This window comes from Chaetodon trifascialis, chromosome 7 (genome assembly GCF_039877785.1).
Source record: "Chaetodon trifascialis isolate fChaTrf1 chromosome 7, fChaTrf1.hap1, whole genome shotgun sequence".
Taxonomy (NCBI): Eukaryota; Metazoa; Chordata; class Actinopteri; order Chaetodontiformes; family Chaetodontidae; genus Chaetodon; species Chaetodon trifascialis.
Window position 1 is genome coordinate 15,723,544 of NC_092062.1, and position 18,986 is coordinate 15,742,529.

An 18,986-nucleotide genomic window follows, 5' to 3' on the forward strand; every position below is an offset into this window, starting at 1 on the left:
GCGTGCATGCGAATGAGGAGACGTGTGTAGTTGGATACTCGGTGGTGGGTATTGCTTGAAGATGCTGACAGTAGTAGCTGCTGAAGGTGTTCAGTGTTTGCTAGCTGTCAGTGCAGATTTGAGAGACGCTCAGTGTAAGTGAATGTTCTGCACCGTGGGCCAGTGGAGGAGGTTGAGGATGATCTGCAAAGACTTTTGGACTCCATCTGCGGTCTGGCTTTGTGCCAGTGTTCTGCCTGACATACAGCCAGTAAGCACTGATTGTGCACTAAATCTATAATTAAACAAACCTGGCCTCTCTGTAAAGAGATAGGGGCAGAAGGAATAAGTAAACATGTGAGCTAGACAGAGTGGGAGTGGCTGCATTGTGCGTTCCTAAGAGGTGTAATCCCATCCCTTAACAAGCACAAATGCATCATTAAAAGGAAATAGAAACACCAAGGTTGTTTTTCTATCATCAGTAATAAGCTCTGAGACTCTCAAAGATGACATTCTGGTCCCATGAATGTACCGCATCTTTCTTTATACATAACACACAGCAGTGTCCTCCCTGTGGTGTCTCTCTGCTTCCTACGAGTTAATTTATGTCTTGAGGACTGTGAGATGACAGTGTGTCACTGGTTTGGAGAGGCAATGGAAAATAGCTCTTACACACTGGAATCAGTAGTTTTGCCTCGGTGAGAGAAGAAAGATGCTGAGGTCAAAAGACAGAAAACCCAGATCCTTATTATAGCTCGCAGTGGGTGAAGTCTAGTATTGTACCTGCACGCTGCATCAGTGATAGGCAGTGATGGCACAGGGAGCAGCCTCGACATGGAGACGCTGCCTGTTTCCATTTCTATTTTACAGTTTTTCACGGTAGCTTTCACACTCCCTCGCAAGCACGGATACCCAGTGAGTCAGCAGTGCTAATACCTGAGATGTTAGTGGTGATTTCAGTGAGGGCGGTCTGGCCAAAGCCCTTGGCTGTGCGGGCTCGAACGGAGATTAGGTAAGTCGTTCCGGGGTGGAGGTTGGAGAACATATGGTAGGTCTCATTCTTCAGCTTGGACACAGTTCTTCTAGGTCCTGGAACATTGATGCCTGGATCAGACGACTCAATACTCTGGTAACTGATCTGTTGGAAAATAAAAAATTAAAAAAAAAAACAAGATGGTCTCAGGATAATGTAATAAAGACCAGAGTCATTTTAGCACTGATTTTATGCTTTGTTATTGTAGCTGCTAACAAATTTCTATATCAAATTCATTTTAGAGTTTCATACTGATCAGCAGAGGTCATTAGCTGAGTAATGGCTCTGTCATAAGGAGTAATTGTTGCATTTGATTGATATGATTCACTTAACTAAGAGATGAATTCGCTCCTCTAAATCAATGTGCTAATTACTCACATGGGTTTATAGTTTTAGATGAAATGGCTTGATTGGCTTTGGAGCTATTAAGTCATAAAAGCAACCAAAAGTATTGTGAGTGATAAATGATTTTCTCACTAAGTAATGCTTTTTTTAAGGACATGGACTGAGGGCACCACGAGGTAAAATGTGAATTCACAAGCTTAAATCAATAGCGTTAAGTGTTTATGAGTGCAATTTACTCTTATCAACACTCAAAAGTTGCTGTGCATGAGTGTCCTTTAAAAGTGAAATCTTTCATAAAGTTTTTCCTCGAGAGGTGATTTGCCTTGCTACATGGTGCTCTCATGATAATTTCCACTTATACTCTTTGAAATAGTGGAGAGCCAAATGAAATGACCTTACTGCAATCAGACAAGGGTGAGCATATTAGGATACACATCAGAGCTGGAAGGGATCCACTTCACTGAAGGACTGAACACACACTCCCTACTGACTGTATATGCTCACATGCATGCTTTACACACACATGTGAATGTCACGCACACTGCAGATGCCACCCACAGATTTTGCTGGTTATCGTAAGAGCTAAATTCTCGCTCATGTGTCCTTAGCGGTCGATGGGGGGGGTAGCCTGAACCCTAACTCAACTTAAAAACTCTATGAGTATAGATTTGAGTAATATTATAAATCCAAGACGAAACTGACAGAGGGGACTGAGAGGAAAAGGTACAATTATAAATCCATCTAATATTTCAGCACCACGGACAGTGTCATAGGTTTATCAATGCACAGCACAGTTAGGCTACTGATATTTCAGAGCCGTGGGCTGTGTTTGGAAAGTTTCGTAACTGAGTGTTTCGACGAGGAAGTATCTAAGGGGCCACCATGGTAAGAGTTGTCTGAATTCTCTAAATACTAAGAGAAGGTGCTTTATTGTTCCTTTTGTACCTCCTTCAGCACAGGATACACTGGACCATCCTTTACAAAAGGAAAGGAAAATATGTTGCCCCAAAATTCCTTGAGGCCTGGACGTGGGTGTGAGATTTGAGCCACGACCAACTCATCATAGTTTATAATAAATAATGCAGGGCAGGGATACAGATGTTTCATAGAGTAGACGAGCAAAGTCGGATCTATTGATCTGTTTGTCACTGTTAAGAGACTCCAGTCTGCAACGTAGTTCATAAGCTACATTGACAAACCACAGAACTGTCAAGTACGTTTTTGTATCACATCAACACTTCTGTCCATATTCTCATGCTCCCTGTCTCTTGCTTGTCCACATGAGCTCTCTCTCTGTCTCTGTCTCTCTCTCTCCATACCCTAAATGGAAAGCACAGGCAGACCGACGTCAATAATATTCGCAGTTGCATAATTACGTTGCCTAGTGAAAATGCAGTTGGATTCACCTTTGTGAAAGACCACATTTGTCTTTCATGAAGTGCTTATGAATGCTCCTTCACATCTTTCCTTGATCTTAATGGAAAACATCATGAGGTCAAAGAAAGATGTGAAGGAGAATTTATAAGGACTTTGGAAAAGACAGCTGTGTGTCTGTTTAGGAAAAGACAGAGGACCTAATTTTGTTTGAGTATTCTGTGGTCCGGGGCCACAGATGATAACGTGCGAAAACCTCGGTCAGATAAAGGACCAATCAGGCAGAATGCACCAACATATTCAACTAGACACCCCCTCTGCCCCTGCACTCTCTCTGCTGCCAGGGGATGGAGAGGGGAGGTGGCAGGTTAACAAGGGGGTTGCATTTTGGTCATTTTGCTAACAAGGCATCCCCCCTCAAATCGCCTCTGTTCCTTAGTATGAAGATAGAATTATGAGCCATCCAGTGACTAAACAGAGACAGACCACTGTGTTTCCAGACCTAAAAGATGCCTAACGGTGCACAGATCAGCAAGGAGGGCTTGCAGGACAGGATGGTGGTCGATGGGCTCAGGCAGAGTGGTCAATGGTTTAATCTCAGAAAAATGAAGAGGATTTCTTCAGCTCTGTGTTCAGCTTTCTCCGTCAACCGAGGGAGATCAACACACTACAGAGTAGAAAATACTGTGCAGCCTCCACTTTATATGTCAAACCACAAATCCCATTTAATAATATCCTTGAGGCGACACTGCAAGAGAGGCCAAGGAATGAAGGCTAGAGGATAGGTAGGCAGCCCCACTGATGGCTTACCACAGGTTTAGGGTATACAGTAAGTCCAAAATTATTTTCCTTCTGAATGTGAGGCCTACAGCACAACAGACGCATGTGACTTATCCATTAATGACACAGGGCTCTATGGCACAAGACCAGCGCTATGTGCTAAGGCTACGTGCACAAGGTCAGGTTGTGCTAATCCAAGCACCGCTGCTATTTTCGTTCAAATAGGCACAGTGCCCCATCGACTAAAAGGTTGAGTGAAGAAAAAAATTATTTGGAGCAGACTAGTTTGGTGATTAAGCACATATCTGTTCTGTGCCAATTGCAGAGGCATTTGTAGAAGATGGCTCACCAAATAGAGAGGAAAGTATTTTTGCACAGCATAAAAACACCAAAAGAACTGGCACATTTCAGTTTGAAAAAAATGCTAAGATATGCTTAGATAATACCTTTGTGCAGCCATGATTATTATTAGTGTTGCTGGATGTGCTGGATGCATGCAGTAGGTGATGTTAGAGAGGTAAAATTAGGACTACATTTAAAAGGTGTTTACAAAGTGACAAAGACACACTGTTCCTACAGCTGCTGAAAACCCAAAGTACTGACCACAAGGACCATTTAGTAGCTGTTCTGGAGCTTGCTGTAATATCACATATCTTCCTCAGCACATTTGCCCAGTTGTCATGGAAGTGCACATGTTTTAATTTCAACTTTTCTGCGAACTTAACGGACTGACAAAGAGAAATAGAGGCATGGCAGGCCTCTCAAGTTCTGAGTTTCTCCACATATGAAGCAGTCTGCATGAGCAAGTGCACATCTGTGTCTTTATAGCCTCTCCAAACCCCAAAACACAAGAGCAAAAGTCTCAGGAATGGATTAAACAGTGTGTTTATTTGCTCTAACCTAAGCTACAAAGCTAGTGGTAATGCACATCTGGCTAGCCACTATCAACAACAGTAATTTAACCCAGCATTTCCGCTAAGCATGGGCCCTAAAGGGAAATGGCAGCATTAGCTAACTATATTGTATGGGCTTACAGGTCGCTTAAAAAGAAAAAGGTCGTGGTAGCACATCATGTGAAGTGTATCTCAAAGCAGTCCTGGGTGCTGCTGGATGCTACAGTTTAGGCTAACATTAGAGGTCCTGTCCCAGTGGATATGAGAAAGTTCACAGTCCAGTAACCTTAGCCAAACTCCTCATCCAGATGCATCCAAAAAGCCTTTTTTGTAACATAAGTGAAGCTGGGCTCACCTCGTATTGGGTAATAAGGCCATTGGGCTCGATGGGCTCCTCCCACTTCAGGAAGATCATGTCATCCAGCGGGGTGAAGGTGAGTGACTCTGGTGCTATGCCTCCGGGAACTATAAGAAATTGTCAGAACAAACATTTGTCGGGGAAATTGAAGCCCCAATCCTACCGTGAGCCTCTCCTTTCAATATCACAGAAATTAATATCACAGTGGCTCAGAAGTCTGCAGCCAGAGAGCAGCAGGCAGACAACATCAGATACAGACACAGTTCATTTATGAACTTTATCAATATTGTAACCACAACACAGATCAGAGAAAAAATATGAGAAGGATTTTATATTTTCATATCAATCTTCAGCCAAAGTTGAAATGTATTGATGAATATGTCAGAGCCTTGCTGGTAAACTTCTTTCTGAATGGTAGTGAGAGGACTGTGAACATTCAATATTAGACTGTGTTAACAGTTTTTTGGACCATTTGGTTGCAGCCCGTGTCCCCATGGTCTGTGTGAGCGCTGTACAGAGAAAAACTGTTCTGTGAGATTCAGGCCTGAGGCTAAAGCAGAGCTGAACAGCTGAGTCGACTGTTATTTTTGAATTGAGTCTAGAGGACAGAGTTGCTTATTAAGGCTTTTGGAAAAAGCATTCATAATTGACATGTACTGTATGTATATATGCATATATTTATCTTTTAACACTTCAGAAAAAACCCTTTCTCTTGCTTTCTGACTCTCTCTTGATCTCTTTCTATGGTTCTCCATGCATATCTCTTTCTGAAAAATGGTGTTTGTTTTGATTTTTTCATGGCAGAACTGATTTCTCCCTCAGCCGCCATGCAGACGATATGCTACAGCACAAAAGAATAATAGGAGATAAGAAATAAGCACAAAATCCTATCTCAGGGTTTCTGGAGTCTCAGATATATTGTTTTCTCTTTTATGTTATTTTCATCTGAAAATGAAAAGGGTCCTTTGTAATGCTGATTCAGCATCGGTCAGATGGTCACCCACTCTGTATTAATGTCTTAGGGGAAAACAGGGGAGCTGTTTAAGTATTAGAAGTGTTGATGTTTTGAAATATTATGCAAATTCACCAAATTTGGACCAAAACTGACTGTTACATGAATTCATACTTACATTCTATTATGCAGAGGAGACCAAAGTGGCATGGGAGGCAGGCAAACTGTCTGCTGATATCATTGAAGAGCAACGCAAACTCACTGAGGCAGACCTCATTATCTTTCAGTTCCCCATGTACTGGTTCACTGTTCCTGCGATCTTGAAGGGCTGGATTGACCGTGTGCTCACACTGGGCTATGCATTCTCACAAGAGAAGCGATACAGCCTAGGTGTCTTCAAGGACATGAAAGCCATGCTGGCCTTCACCACTGGGTCTCATGAATCTATGTTCAGTGCAAATGGTATTGTGGTTTTCTCCATTTGGGTTGACAAACACCCAGAAACCTCAAAAAGCACCATCAGAGCATCAACTAAACGTTATAGTAAAGTTCTCATTCTAGGCCATCTCAGATCTGGATATTTGAGATATTCTGGTACATTTTAGATGCCACACACCTCATAAACAGCTACCTATAGTGATTGATGTCATAAAGATGGTGTGTAAATATACTCAGTTACTAGTCTATTAGGTGCACCTTGCTAACATTAATACAGTCTCATCCTGCAGTCCTGCAATAAATTCTACCTTCATGAAGGTTATAAAGTTCAGTTTTTATTGAAACTGTTTCAGGAAGGTGATTATTCAAACTTTATGGCCAATATGGGCAAAAATTTAAATTGTATTATACTGCATTATACTGACAGGTGTTTATATTATTTTGTCCACCCCATTTATATCAATAGATGTAGGTTAATCAACAGACACACCTCTCTGTATAATGCAACACAATTCCACAGCAACATAAACTACATCCGACTACATGTTTGAGCAACACCTCTCAGAAACAAAATGCATACCATTTTGTGCTGGCACTTTTTACTTTCCATTCTATCTCTGCTGTAACCTCCTCTCGAGACTTACTGTCCTCCTCGGTCTGGAAGGTGACCTCTCTGCCCTCTTTCTTCCCCTCTGGGTTGGCCAGTGACAGACGGACATGGATGCCATGGTAGGGTGGCAGATCACGCAGCGTGAAGCGTGAGGCATTGTGTTCCACTGCCAGGCACTCGCGCACAGTGGTGTTGTGGCCGCCGCCGCCTCCCGCTGTGGTGTAGCGGTAGCATAGGGACACTGAGTAGGTGTGGCAGCGTGTCAGGTTGAATGCCAGATTCTCCCACTGCAGGGACAACTGCCTGGACTGGATATCTGTGGCCGTGAGGCCCCGCAATGCACGCATGGGCTCTGGGAGGGAGGAAGAAAGATTGAAGAAGAAAATTGAGGGATTAAAGAAAGAAAGATGGAATGAAAACAACAAGCAGTGTCATTAGAAAAGTCCCGAGGGCACAATACCGAATTTGAGAGAATGAAAAAACAGGTAACTTTGTTTCGCTGTGAAATATTTGATTTCATACAGAGCACCCAGCAAATGACAGTGATGTCCCAGGACTACCCTGGCAGCAGTGGTGGAAAGAAATGAAGTGCATCTACTCTCAAGTACTGTACTTAAGTTCCATTTTGACATACTTAAACTTTACTACTAGTATTTCCATTTTATGCTAATTTATACTTCACTTACCTCCATTACATTACAGAGGTAAATGCTGCACATTTTATTCAACTGCATTTATTTTACACTTAAAATTCCTTTTTAACATAAAAAAGACATGTGATAGGATCCAGAATTATACCACATGGAAGTCAATTTCAGATGCTTTGTATGACTGGCTGACAAACCACAACATTAAAATACTCTTACATATATACATGTGCCAGTGATAAAAATAGAATAATAGAATATTCTATGATAACACTGTCAGAGGAGCCATTCTGCATAACAAGTACTTTTACATTTGACATTTAAAGCACATTATGGTGACAATGCTTTTGTACTTTTAGTTCTCAGTATTTCTTCCACCACTGCCTGGCAGGTTTTCCACTTATTCCCTTCCTACATGCCGCCATATTGCCCCACTGCAACATGGAGGTCAACACTTTGCTGCCAGCACAACACACCCACATCCCCCATGGCAGAGCTGGAACTCATGCCAATTGCGCTAATTAATCGGACAGGCTGCGGGTTGCTGTCGCAGTCCCACCAGTCCCCGCCTCTGTGTCACAGAGTAAATTGACTATCCAGTAGTTATACTTCGTTGCCCTGAGGTTTAATCCACACACAAAAATATCAGTGCTACGCAAGGGCATTCACTTCCGCTGGTCACTTTTACTGCTGGGTCATCGCGATGGCCTGTCACATATTTTTAGAAGGCACCAAGTTAGCTCTGGTCACTGCCGGGTTAACCCTGACTTTCTCTGACTCAGACTAAAAGAACAACAGCTCTGTCTTTGATATCCTCCTCAAGTGTAATGGCTGGCTGAAAGATACAGAGAGCCTCTATACACAGAGGCACAGACCAGCCAGTGTTCAGGAGGACCTCTGAAACTGAAGACAGGCTGAGTTAAGCCAAGGACATCCTCACTATCAATGGAGGCATTTATCTGTGGCCATTATTAACACAATCAATGCCTTTTTATCAAGCAATATGCTACATAATGTATTGTACTGCTATATTCTTTTTAATAGGGCATGTTGAGTAATGGGCCAGGGAGGCAGGGAATGACAGCAGAGATATGGGGTACAGGGAGAGATCAGTGGAGTTTGAGGTTACTGGCCAAGGTCTTCATTCCTTCGCTGACTCGTATACTCAGTGGGATTCTCACTGCAGCACAGATTAGTGTGGGGAACTTAAATAAGGCGGCTAATGCATCACTGAGCAGGGGCTAATGCACTAAAACAAGAATTATCTAAGAAAATGGATTTGAAAGGTGCTCTGTAGTTGTACAAGGACACACAGCTACGCACACATTTGCTGTATAATTATTTTTGCCCTGTGTCTTTATCACTCTCTATTTTTTATCTATTTTCCTCTCTCTCCTTCTTTCTCTCTCCATCTATTATGCATGTAGACATGTTCAAAGACACAAAAATTAATATGCTAACATTATCAGATACAATAGCCCTATGCCCGACTATTCTTACTCATTTATTACTGCCTGTGGTCAAGCAATTCTGAAATTTCATGGCACTTCCAATCTAAACTGAAGGCCTCTGCAGTCACCAGCTTTCTCTTTTAATTTGCTGCCTTGTGTCTCATACTAGATAGAAATATGACCAGAGCATTGATCTGAACCTCATCCAGACTAATGTGACGGCAGATAAATGGGTAGCCACAGTAATCGCAAAGTAGTAGACTGCACCCAGCAAGAAATGTTAATGTTCCATTGTTCAGTGTGACTGAAGATTGTCTTAATGGTGCAATTGATAGTCTGCACAGTCTGAGAGCTAAATAAAGAGAGGCATTTAACTGCTGAGTTGATGAAAGTGCCGCCAAAGTGGCCACAGTGTGCTCATTGTGGGTTTTCTCAAAGTGGACATTTGTGCCAGCGCCTTCCCCTGGCCTCGTCTTATTTATCTGAATGCCACGGGCACCCATTCTCTGGCACCCTGTGGCATGAAAACTGCAGCCGCCCCAACATGGCCCAAAGCCCAGGGCACCACGTTGATCCTCGGAGATTGGAAGTTAGAGTGGATGTGACAGGTTCTGGTTTATTATCTCCCCTAAAACTGCGACATGGGACAGCAGCAGGAAGAAGCCGAGCTGCCTTTGATCACAAGCATCCGTGGAGGGGATCTGGAATGACTGTCAGCCGGGAAAAAACAAATCTGTGCAGACATGTAGGACAATACCCATGTGCAAGTAAAAACACAGGCACACATAAATCCAACCACCCCAAATGTGAGCATATAGGGAATTCTGGCTCGGGATGGAAGACATGATGAACGATATGCCAAGAAAGGCAAAGCACTTGTGTGCCTAATGTGCATAATTTTAGTCAGACTCCAGTGTTGGCTCCCCTTAGCAGACCAAGAACATCATGGGCAGGGGCTTTCCAGAAGGATCAGTGACCCAGCAGCAGGTGGAAGCCCATTAACGTAGTTTGGGGACCACCTGCAGTACAAATGCTCGCTTCTCCTCTGTGATTTACTTGAGGGGCTTCAAGCTGTGCTAATGCACCATGCTGATAATCACAGCAATGGCTCATCAAGCACACCTGGATGGCCATCAGAGCCAGGCGGAGACCATGTTCACATTCACGGCCATTAGTTTTACAGCACCCACACTAGGACAGCTCGACTCCACAGCAATGTGAATGCGTACGGTGAAGCCAGCTAGCCCACATGTTTGGGAAGGAGGGAAATATTCAGCATGACCATGGAAGAGTGAGATTAGTCACGGTGGCAAGACATAGCTTCTGGAGGGGAAATTCACTTTTCTCCTAAATGCAGTGAGGGTCCAAATAACCCTTCTGTTCACTGAACAGTTACCACCTCCCTGAAATCACCACAACAACCCCACCATCCATTTCCTCGTGTTTAAACCTAATCAGGCCAACAGTAAAAGGGGGGTGATCAGGATTCAGTGGTGGAATGTGGGGTCAGTAGAGGTGGTGTAGACCAGATGGTTTGGAGGTTGGGTCAAGGGAGCTCTGGGAACCAGGTGGTGATTAGAGTTACCTGCAGGGTCAAGAAGGTGAAAAACAGCAGGTGGAGAAGGTTTCGATTGTTGCAGCTTACTGTAAAGTGTGTACCACATGAACACCGCCCAGGTAAGAACTGTGAACACTGGTCAAGCCACACAGGAGTCAATCAGATGCAGCTACAACTACAACTACAAAAAAAACAATTCAACCATCAGTCACTCACAGCTCTGCAGACTGGCAAAATTAATTTCACCTGTACTTCCTCTGTATTGAACTAGTACTGCATCTAAATGCCCTGTTTAACAGCTCAGCAAACACAGCAGTATTACTTATCCCACACATGGTTGAACAAGCTAATGTCACAGTGGTTGAAATGTAAATACATCATTAAAGGCTGAGTTTAGTGACTTTCACAAACACCGATACCAGCAACTGTGAAAGCAATTTCCGTACACTGTGGATCCCCTCTCGCTTCACCTCTCCCACATTCACCCTCCTCATTTTTACTGTTTCACTCTCTCACGTTGAAAAACTACCCCCTCTCCCACACACACACACTCCTGCACCAAAGCATTCCCTCAACTCTTCGCTCTCTTGCTATCAGTTTTTCTTTTTTTTTAACTTTTTTTATTGTGAATTTTCCTTGTCTCCTGAGTTGGGGCTGGGTGTGTGGGGACTGACGAGCAAGGGCTGTGAGCTCACTCATGGTGCCTGATGAATGAGGGGTGTCTTTGGCTGTTGGGAGAGGAGAGTAGCTTTAATATGTCATTGGAGAGGGGGCCAGGGCGGCTCTACTGGAGCAGGAGAGGGAGATATGTGAGGGATGGTGTGTGGCAGGAAGAGACCGTTGGGCATAGAAAAGAGTGATGACCATGGAAGACACAAATCCACAGACCGCCTTTGGGTAACACAAAGCTCTCCATACCATGTGCCTGCGAGCGCTGTGCACACATTGAGATGCAGGCAGCAGTAATGAATGTCTACATCTCTGCAGTTGTATCTGCATTAACACAGTACTCTTTGTGATATATATATATATATATATATATATATATATATATATATATATATATATATACATATATAGAGAGAGAGAGAGACACACACATGCATATATGAGTAAGCATGGGTGTGGCCCACTGGTATCCTGTGGGATATCCTGACAGATGGCAGAGGTGTACACATGTGAGCAGGTAGTACAAAAGACGAGGGGAAAGCCTTTACCTGAATGACAGATGAGAATGAAAAAACTGATATTTAAAGCTGCATTTTACTGAAGTTACTGTAGTTTAAGGCGAAGGGACGCTTTTGCTGCATGAGCTGAAAAGACCAACAAAAATGCCAGACATCTGCTGATTCCATGTTGTCAGATGTGAGGATTTGTTGCTTTTCTTTGTCATAAAACAGAATATCTTCTAGTTTTGGACCGTACAAAACTATTAATTAACAACATAATCTGCACATTGATGAAAATTATCATTGGTTGCCCTGCAAATCAGCCATGAATGTGAAGTCATACAGATAGCATGCTGCCTATAGCACTGTATGTCCCTAGATCCCTCAGGGACTGCTATGTCTCCACCGCTGTTGCCTTAAAATTTGTGTCAATTTTTCTGTTACGTGCCAAATAAAACTTCTTCAGTAGATGCCAAAGAAGGCTGCTTTTAGCCCAGCTGCTGCAGACAGCCAGCTGTTATCTTTTAAATAACCGTCAAACCAATATTGCCACGCTGGCAGCATGAAAGTCTCCCTTTCAGTCTCCTCAGCTTCAGAGTTCAGAGAACACCAGTGATAGCAAATTTGCTTTTTTGTTCATGAGATAAGTATGCGCAGCAGCTGAGTTAGAACTTGTCTATCAGCTCCTGATTGAATTTTAGCTGATTATCGTGACATTATCGTGGCAGTCCCCTAATGTAAGACTCTCTGAAGTTATGGTGTGCAACTGTTAGGCTTCAGGAAGACACATCAATAGGTATTATTTTAATCTAGATATATGCTAATCCAATATTAAAAACCACAAAGCAGCCTCCTGCTACAGGGTGCATTGAACACCCTGCTGCTCCATGCTTGTGCCAGCTGCCAAACACATTGTATTCCTTTCTTCAGGGCTCTGGGGCACTGCATCACCTCAACAGTGCAAACTGTAATTCCCCTAATCACAACATGTTGTCTAATGGATCCTTTCAGAGGGCTGTCTCTGCTCAGTAATATAAAAAGGAGGCAAACAAGGAATAGAGTGAATAGACTGTTGTAGCCTGTTGTCTCAACAAACATGAAACCATACTACATGATTCAGATATAGCTACAAATCCCTGGCATGGAAATGAGGTAAGTGAAAAAGTAAACAATACCGCTTTAATGCAGCTTAGAACATATAACATATGGATAAAAGCTGGGTGGTGGGTGGTGTGTTTCCAATGCAGCAGCAGCTACTGGTCAGTGAATAGCAGTTTGCAGTAGCATTAGCACTTAAAATGTGTTAAACCAGTGTGTTATATGAATGAGTGGAATATGTAGTGGATGATTATAGTTATGGCTGTACTCATCTGAACCTATATGCTGTGCTCTATTATCTAACATAGCCTAGATTCAAATGAAGCTGTAAGACCTAAAAACAACACACTAATAAATTAGGCCAGTGGTTCCCAACCTCTCCAGATCAATCTGAGGGGTCACAAGATAATTAGAGGGACACGAAGGAAAAAGACACATATCTGATAAACAAAATTAGGTCCAGTTCTTTCTTTCTTTCTGTCACAACAATGCTTCATTTTATGGAATCACAAGCCACAAGTGTGAGGAACCATTGTATTAGACGTCCAAAGCTCACCTGCACACTTGGTCCTGCTCACAAGAGGTGGTCCAGGTGGGCCAGTTCCCCCCTCTCCTGGCCGAGTCAACAGCACACTGATGTGGTATTCTGTGTCTGGATCCAGGTGCCACAGCTTATAGGTGACCATGTTGACTCCATGCACCTCTGACCACGGGGACTGGCTGGCGCGGTACTCTATCTCCTTCCTGATAATGGGGCCGTCTCCCAGGATGGAGTTGGTGTTGAGCTGGATGATCAGGTAAGTGGAGCCGGCACGCAGCAGCTGGGGTGGCGCAATGGGGGATGGAGGTACTGTGAGAGGAAATGAAAAGTGGTGTGTTTTGTTTTCCTGTTCAAATGTGTATTGGTCAAAGTATTTGCTGGTGGACCCATAGCGCTTTTGCAAAGTCTAGCGAGGTTAAGTTGCGCTATTCATTTTAATAATCAGTTGTATCCACGCAGATTCCTCATCATGTCTAAGCCCACTGAGTCTTAAATGAGTCCCTAGAGACTGCAGGATGTGAACAGGTCAAATAGCAGATTAGTCACAGCTATCAACAAGGCGTTCAGAGCCTCGCATATTTGAGCAAAACAGTGAGTGAAAAACCAGCTGTGGATATACTGGACGTGTATGAATTTTGTAACTGAAGGATTAAGTGCGGTACATCTTTTTCTCTAACAGAGAGTTCTGTCCTCTCAGCTGGTCACCACAATGAAAGAGGAGATTCCGCATCACTGTCGGTAAGGACTGACAAACCAAGGATTAATTCCAGAGCCCACCAGTCAAATGTCACTTACTGGCAGATCCAAGAGGCTGAACAATTACACGGGCAACAGTATGAGGGAGGGAAGGGAATGCAAAAGAAATGAGGACAAAGCATGAGAAAAGATCAGAGTTAGATCTGTGGCTGTGACTAATCCTTCATTCCCACAGAGCCACCTCTATCTTTTACGGTCCTCCTCTCTGTAGGTTTTCAACATTACCAGCACCTCACCTCTACTCTGGACTGCTTCCCTTTGCCTTGACTTAGCCTGCAGCAGCTCATCTTTGGGCCGTCAAGGACTGCATCCATAATGAAAGACAAAATTTAAGCCACAGGCAAGCAGCCAGTGGGGCCAAATTTAAAACAAGTCACTCATTTCTTTCACAGTTCGAAGTTCTAGAGGATTCCTCTTCACTTATTTTGTTTATTTTACAGTTTATTTTTCTTTTTCATTGTTTCCCTCTGTGTACAGAGCTATTCTCAAACTAAACATTGCTCTCAGGGCTACTTTTTGTTTAATTAAGGATTTTTTGGTCCTGAGATTCATGTTTTAAGAGGCTGCAAATCCCTGAAAACACATCTTTAAATGTGCTCGGGATCAAAATATAACAACTCTGGGGCCACAACAAAAGTTGGAAAAACGCAGTACCTTAAGGAGGAAGACGAAAATGTTTTATTCATTATGTGGACACGTTGCTGTCCTCTATGGGGCAATAAGAGAGCTTCATTATGATTCCTGTATGAAATCTACAGTCTTGAAATGAGTGGATCCAACTCATTAAGGGGATGATTAGGCTCTTCTTGGCAGAGCAGTAGGGGGAAAGGGGATTTATGAAAGACTCGTTAAGTTGGTCTCAGCTCCTGTGAAATAATTTATATCGTTACAGGCAGTTGACTTGAACATGACTTACAGCTGACCATCACATCGACTGTGCCAAAAATAACACCTTTGTCCTGACTAGAAAAAAGTAAGGAAAGCAACAACCACATCGATACAACAATACTTATTTGCTGAGAGTGTGAGCACACTAAATGGGATTTCATGGCCTTCTGTGAGTGTATTCACTGACTCCTCATTTACTGGCAGCTGCGGGTGTGAGGGTTTAGTAATATTTTGGCAAAAGTGCTCCATTATGTACTGTAGCAATCGGCCTGAATCACAATACTACACCGAATCCACGCTTCCATATCAATAGATGGGATTTATTTCATGCTTCAACATGACAAGAGTGAGAGACTACAGTCATGCTAGCAGCTCTGTGAGGTTGTCACGAAATGCGAGCATCAGCAAGCTGACATCTTCATAATGACAGTGGAGACTTACTGATGCTCAGCAGGTACAATGTTTACCGTGTTCATGAGCGTGTTAGCTTGCTAACCTTTACTAATCCGCAGTACACATATAACCATAAACCAAAGTGTTGGACAAACAGACTTTTTTTTGACCTGATGATGAGGCTGGTTGGTTCATCCTGAGAGGAACATGAACGTCTGTGCCAAATTTCATGGAAATTCCATCCGAAAATTGTTGAGAGATTTGACAAATAACCACAAATGTCAACCTGCTAGTGGTGTTGGAGGAAAGTCAAGGGACCACAATCATTAGGATACATCATCTGGGGACCATGAATGTTTGTACACAGCAGTCCCTCCAACAGTTGCTGAGCTATTACAGAATGGACCAAAGTGATGGACAGACTGATAATGCCATCCATAGAGCCATGCTGCTAGCATTGCTACAACACATTTTGCACACTCTCTAACACTCTTGCATCATTCAGTTTTATAAAACGTAATAACTGCTGCAGCCTACAGAAGAGGACAAGGAGCTTGGGAATCTTTCACATCCTTTTTTCTCCTTCTCATCTTCATTTTGCTGAGGGCTGGAGTTTGTTATGCCATCAAACCATCCCACAGCCATGTCATTACTATGCTGTCAAAGTGGTTTCAGGCTGCAGGGTTTGTAGTGAGTAATGGGAGTGAGGTCACCATCTGTGGTACATGATATGACAGGGGCTGCAGGAGTCCAAGTCAAGTGAGCAGCTTTTTGACACAGAACTGAAGAGCTGACTATGGCAGCCTATTTGACAACTCCAGCTCAGAAAACAACACATGTCAGGGAGATTATATTTGCCATCCAAAGAGACTTCATGTGTGTCGAGCACCGCACAATTTGTGATGACGGAGTTTTATGGAAATCAATTTGAAATAGGTGTCTATGATTTCCACCATCATGCACGAATGATGTCCAATGGGTAATCTGAAATGTGCTCACACTAGTGGCTATCGCTGCTTGTTACAATCAATTTCACTTTCAATCCTCATTTGAATCACACGCAGTAATCTGCTGTGACCACGACGAGCAGCGATACAAACAGCGGGGAAAGAGATGGTTGGGATGAAGGAAGCAGAAGAGAGAGGACCAAAAGAGAACAATAAGAGAAAAAGAAAACAAAGCCTTTACCTTTGACGACAAGTTCAGCAAAGTTTGAGACCCCGGAGCCCCTGGGGGACTGAGTGACACAGCGGTAAAGGTCTTGATCTGTTCGCTGGACGCTGTCTAGCTGGAAGGATACCACAAAGCGCCGGTGACTCAAGTGCTTGACAGAAGCCGTTGTTAAAATGTCCCCATTGTGTCTCTGGAAAGCAGGAAAAGGACAGGGTCAGAGAAAACAAGAAGGGTCATCATGTCCCTCTCTGTCTCACACACACACACACACACACACACACACACACACACACACACACACACACACACACACACACACAAACACAAACAAAGGTACATGTCATCTCATACAGTGTATCATGTGCGCTAGCTACACACACAGACAGGCTGCTGATACACATACACAGTTTGAGAAAAAGAATGTGAGTCAAAGCAGCACAGGACACACTGAGCATGAGGCAAGCTCTCAAACCCTACACTTCACATAACGCAACTCCACATCTCCTCGTTAGACCCTTGCTGCCTGGTAACGAACTCCCACAGCTTGTTAACACCTCTACAGTTATAGAAGACATTATACACCTGTTTTCCCAGCTGAGTAGCACTCAGCATGTCTAGTAAACTAACCATACAAAGTTTAAAATTAGCTAAGTGCCCCGTTAATTAAATTATGGAGGAAAGATTATTACAATCATTAACTAAAACAATTGCTTATCAAATAGTTAGAATTAAAAGAGACATGAAGAGCTCCCCAGATTATTTATATAAATAGCTGTGTGTTTTGTTATGGTGATTATCTGTATATAGTCACCTGAAAAATGTATTTGTATTCTTCTTTTTTTGTATTTGTGGTTTTATTTGTTTCCTTTTCTTTCTTTTCTTCATTTCTTGCTTACTTGCTTTTACACTGTGTCTATATCGGGTTTTGTTATTATATTATTGTTATTTAAATAGTAATTTTGTACATTGTATATATAGATGTATTTTTTTTTATTAAAAACATCCAAGTGCACACTGTTCAGCCTCCCCCTTGACACACACATAAACACTCATTACCTGTTACCTACTGTGGACCTTGTATGCAGTTATTGCCCAGTGAACTCCTGGAACTCTCAGATAATAATATAACAAAACACACTTAAAATATTGGTATCTGGGCCAGTTCTTTCTAAGCTATGTGACTGAAAAAATAGGAGTGTCCAGTTGTGTGCAATTTAATTAAAATGGCCTATCTCTCTGATTTAATCCCACAATATGACAATCAGACGTGCTTTAATAAAAACAAATGAAATCTTGTTAAAATAATAGTGATTATGGGGGTAATACATGTCATGAGTGTCGTCCCTTAATGGAGCCCATCTACAACCTCAGTTGTCCTCAGTGTGCAATGTTACTGAACCAAAACATTTAACTGCTCAGCAGTTAGATCTGCAAGGCAGATGGGCTTTAATGCATTGAGGTTTAATCAGTTCGGTAAATAGGCTAAGGGATGAAAAGCAGCATGTACACTTAGTGTTTTGGTGTAAAATAAAAAAAGGGAAGAAATGGTAGAAATGGCTGGGAGACACCTGCTCCTTTTAGTATAAAGCTGACAATCTCAGAGCAGAAACAGAACATAAACAAAAGTGAGATGGGGCAGAAAGTGAGAAACAGAGAGAAATAGCGATAGAGGAAAAAGAGGAAAAAGAGAGAAAGTGATTCATATGAATGTTGTATGATGCATCACGCTGCTGCACCGTGAGACACATTTCTCACATTGTTCCACACCATTAAAACCACTAGCATCCATCGAGTCCACGTAGCCTCAACGAAACACATTGAGTCTGACATTTTTTCTCATGTTCTCAGGCCGTTCGCTTTGTGTGAAATGGTGGACATGAATCCTGATACTTTCGATCTGCCAGAGTCCAAAGCACGAGAGCATGCCGGGATTAACAGAGAGACCTTTTGGGTTAAACTAGGCCATCTCGGCTTCTGTTATACTTCTGATTAAGGCCTTCAAAAAGCCACCGACCACACAAACCTCAGGCTGAGCCTTTGCAAACAAACACATAAACACACACCCGCTGATTGGGGTTAAGCGGGCTACAAATCTTGTGACCGCAAGGAAAGAAAAAAATCGTACACTCCTGCATCCTCCCTGTATCTTTTGTATCACCTTTTCACACCAGCCTGTGGCTTACAGAAAGGAGGCAGGAGAAATAAGGATAAATCAAATAGGCATGAGATCACTTCATGTTACGTAAGCAATCTGGCCGTGGCTAATTGGCGAGGAAACGACTAAGCGATCTGTTAATCTGGCAGGCATGTGCAGCCGAGACTGTGCTGCAGCTGGTACGGCATACACAGTGAACACAAAAGGGCACAACAACAGAAAACAACAGTAATATGAGTTCTTAGGAAGAAAACAGCTCAGACAGACACGCATGACGGCGGAGAAATGTGAAGAGAACAGGAAACAGTAGAGGACAGGCAGGGAAAGAGCATTCCAGCGTCCTGTAGATCTCATTACAGCAGGCATCTGTATGGTTCATGCCAGCTAATTACCCA

The 18,986-nt window shown here is 42.9% G+C and overlaps 1 protein-coding gene across 4 annotated transcripts in view; it reads right to left on the reverse strand.

Annotated features, from left to right (window-relative positions):
- Positions 1 to 18,986, reverse strand: part of ptprub (protein tyrosine phosphatase receptor type Ub) — a 156,250-nt gene that overhangs the window by 42,161 nt on the left and 95,103 nt on the right. For all 4 annotated transcript variants that reach the window (XM_070965723.1, XM_070965722.1, XM_070965721.1 and 1 more), the window contains exons 6-10: positions 16,452 to 16,626; positions 13,242 to 13,535; positions 6,797 to 7,114; positions 4,760 to 4,869; positions 916 to 1,117 (exon numbers count right to left, since the gene is read on the reverse strand). In XM_070965723.1, coding sequence (XP_070821824.1) covers positions 916 to 1,117; positions 4,760 to 4,869; positions 6,797 to 7,114; positions 13,242 to 13,535; positions 16,452 to 16,626 — 1,099 coding nt within the window. The remainder of the gene's footprint in view (positions 1 to 915; positions 1,118 to 4,759; positions 4,870 to 6,796; positions 7,115 to 13,241; positions 13,536 to 16,451; positions 16,627 to 18,986) is intronic.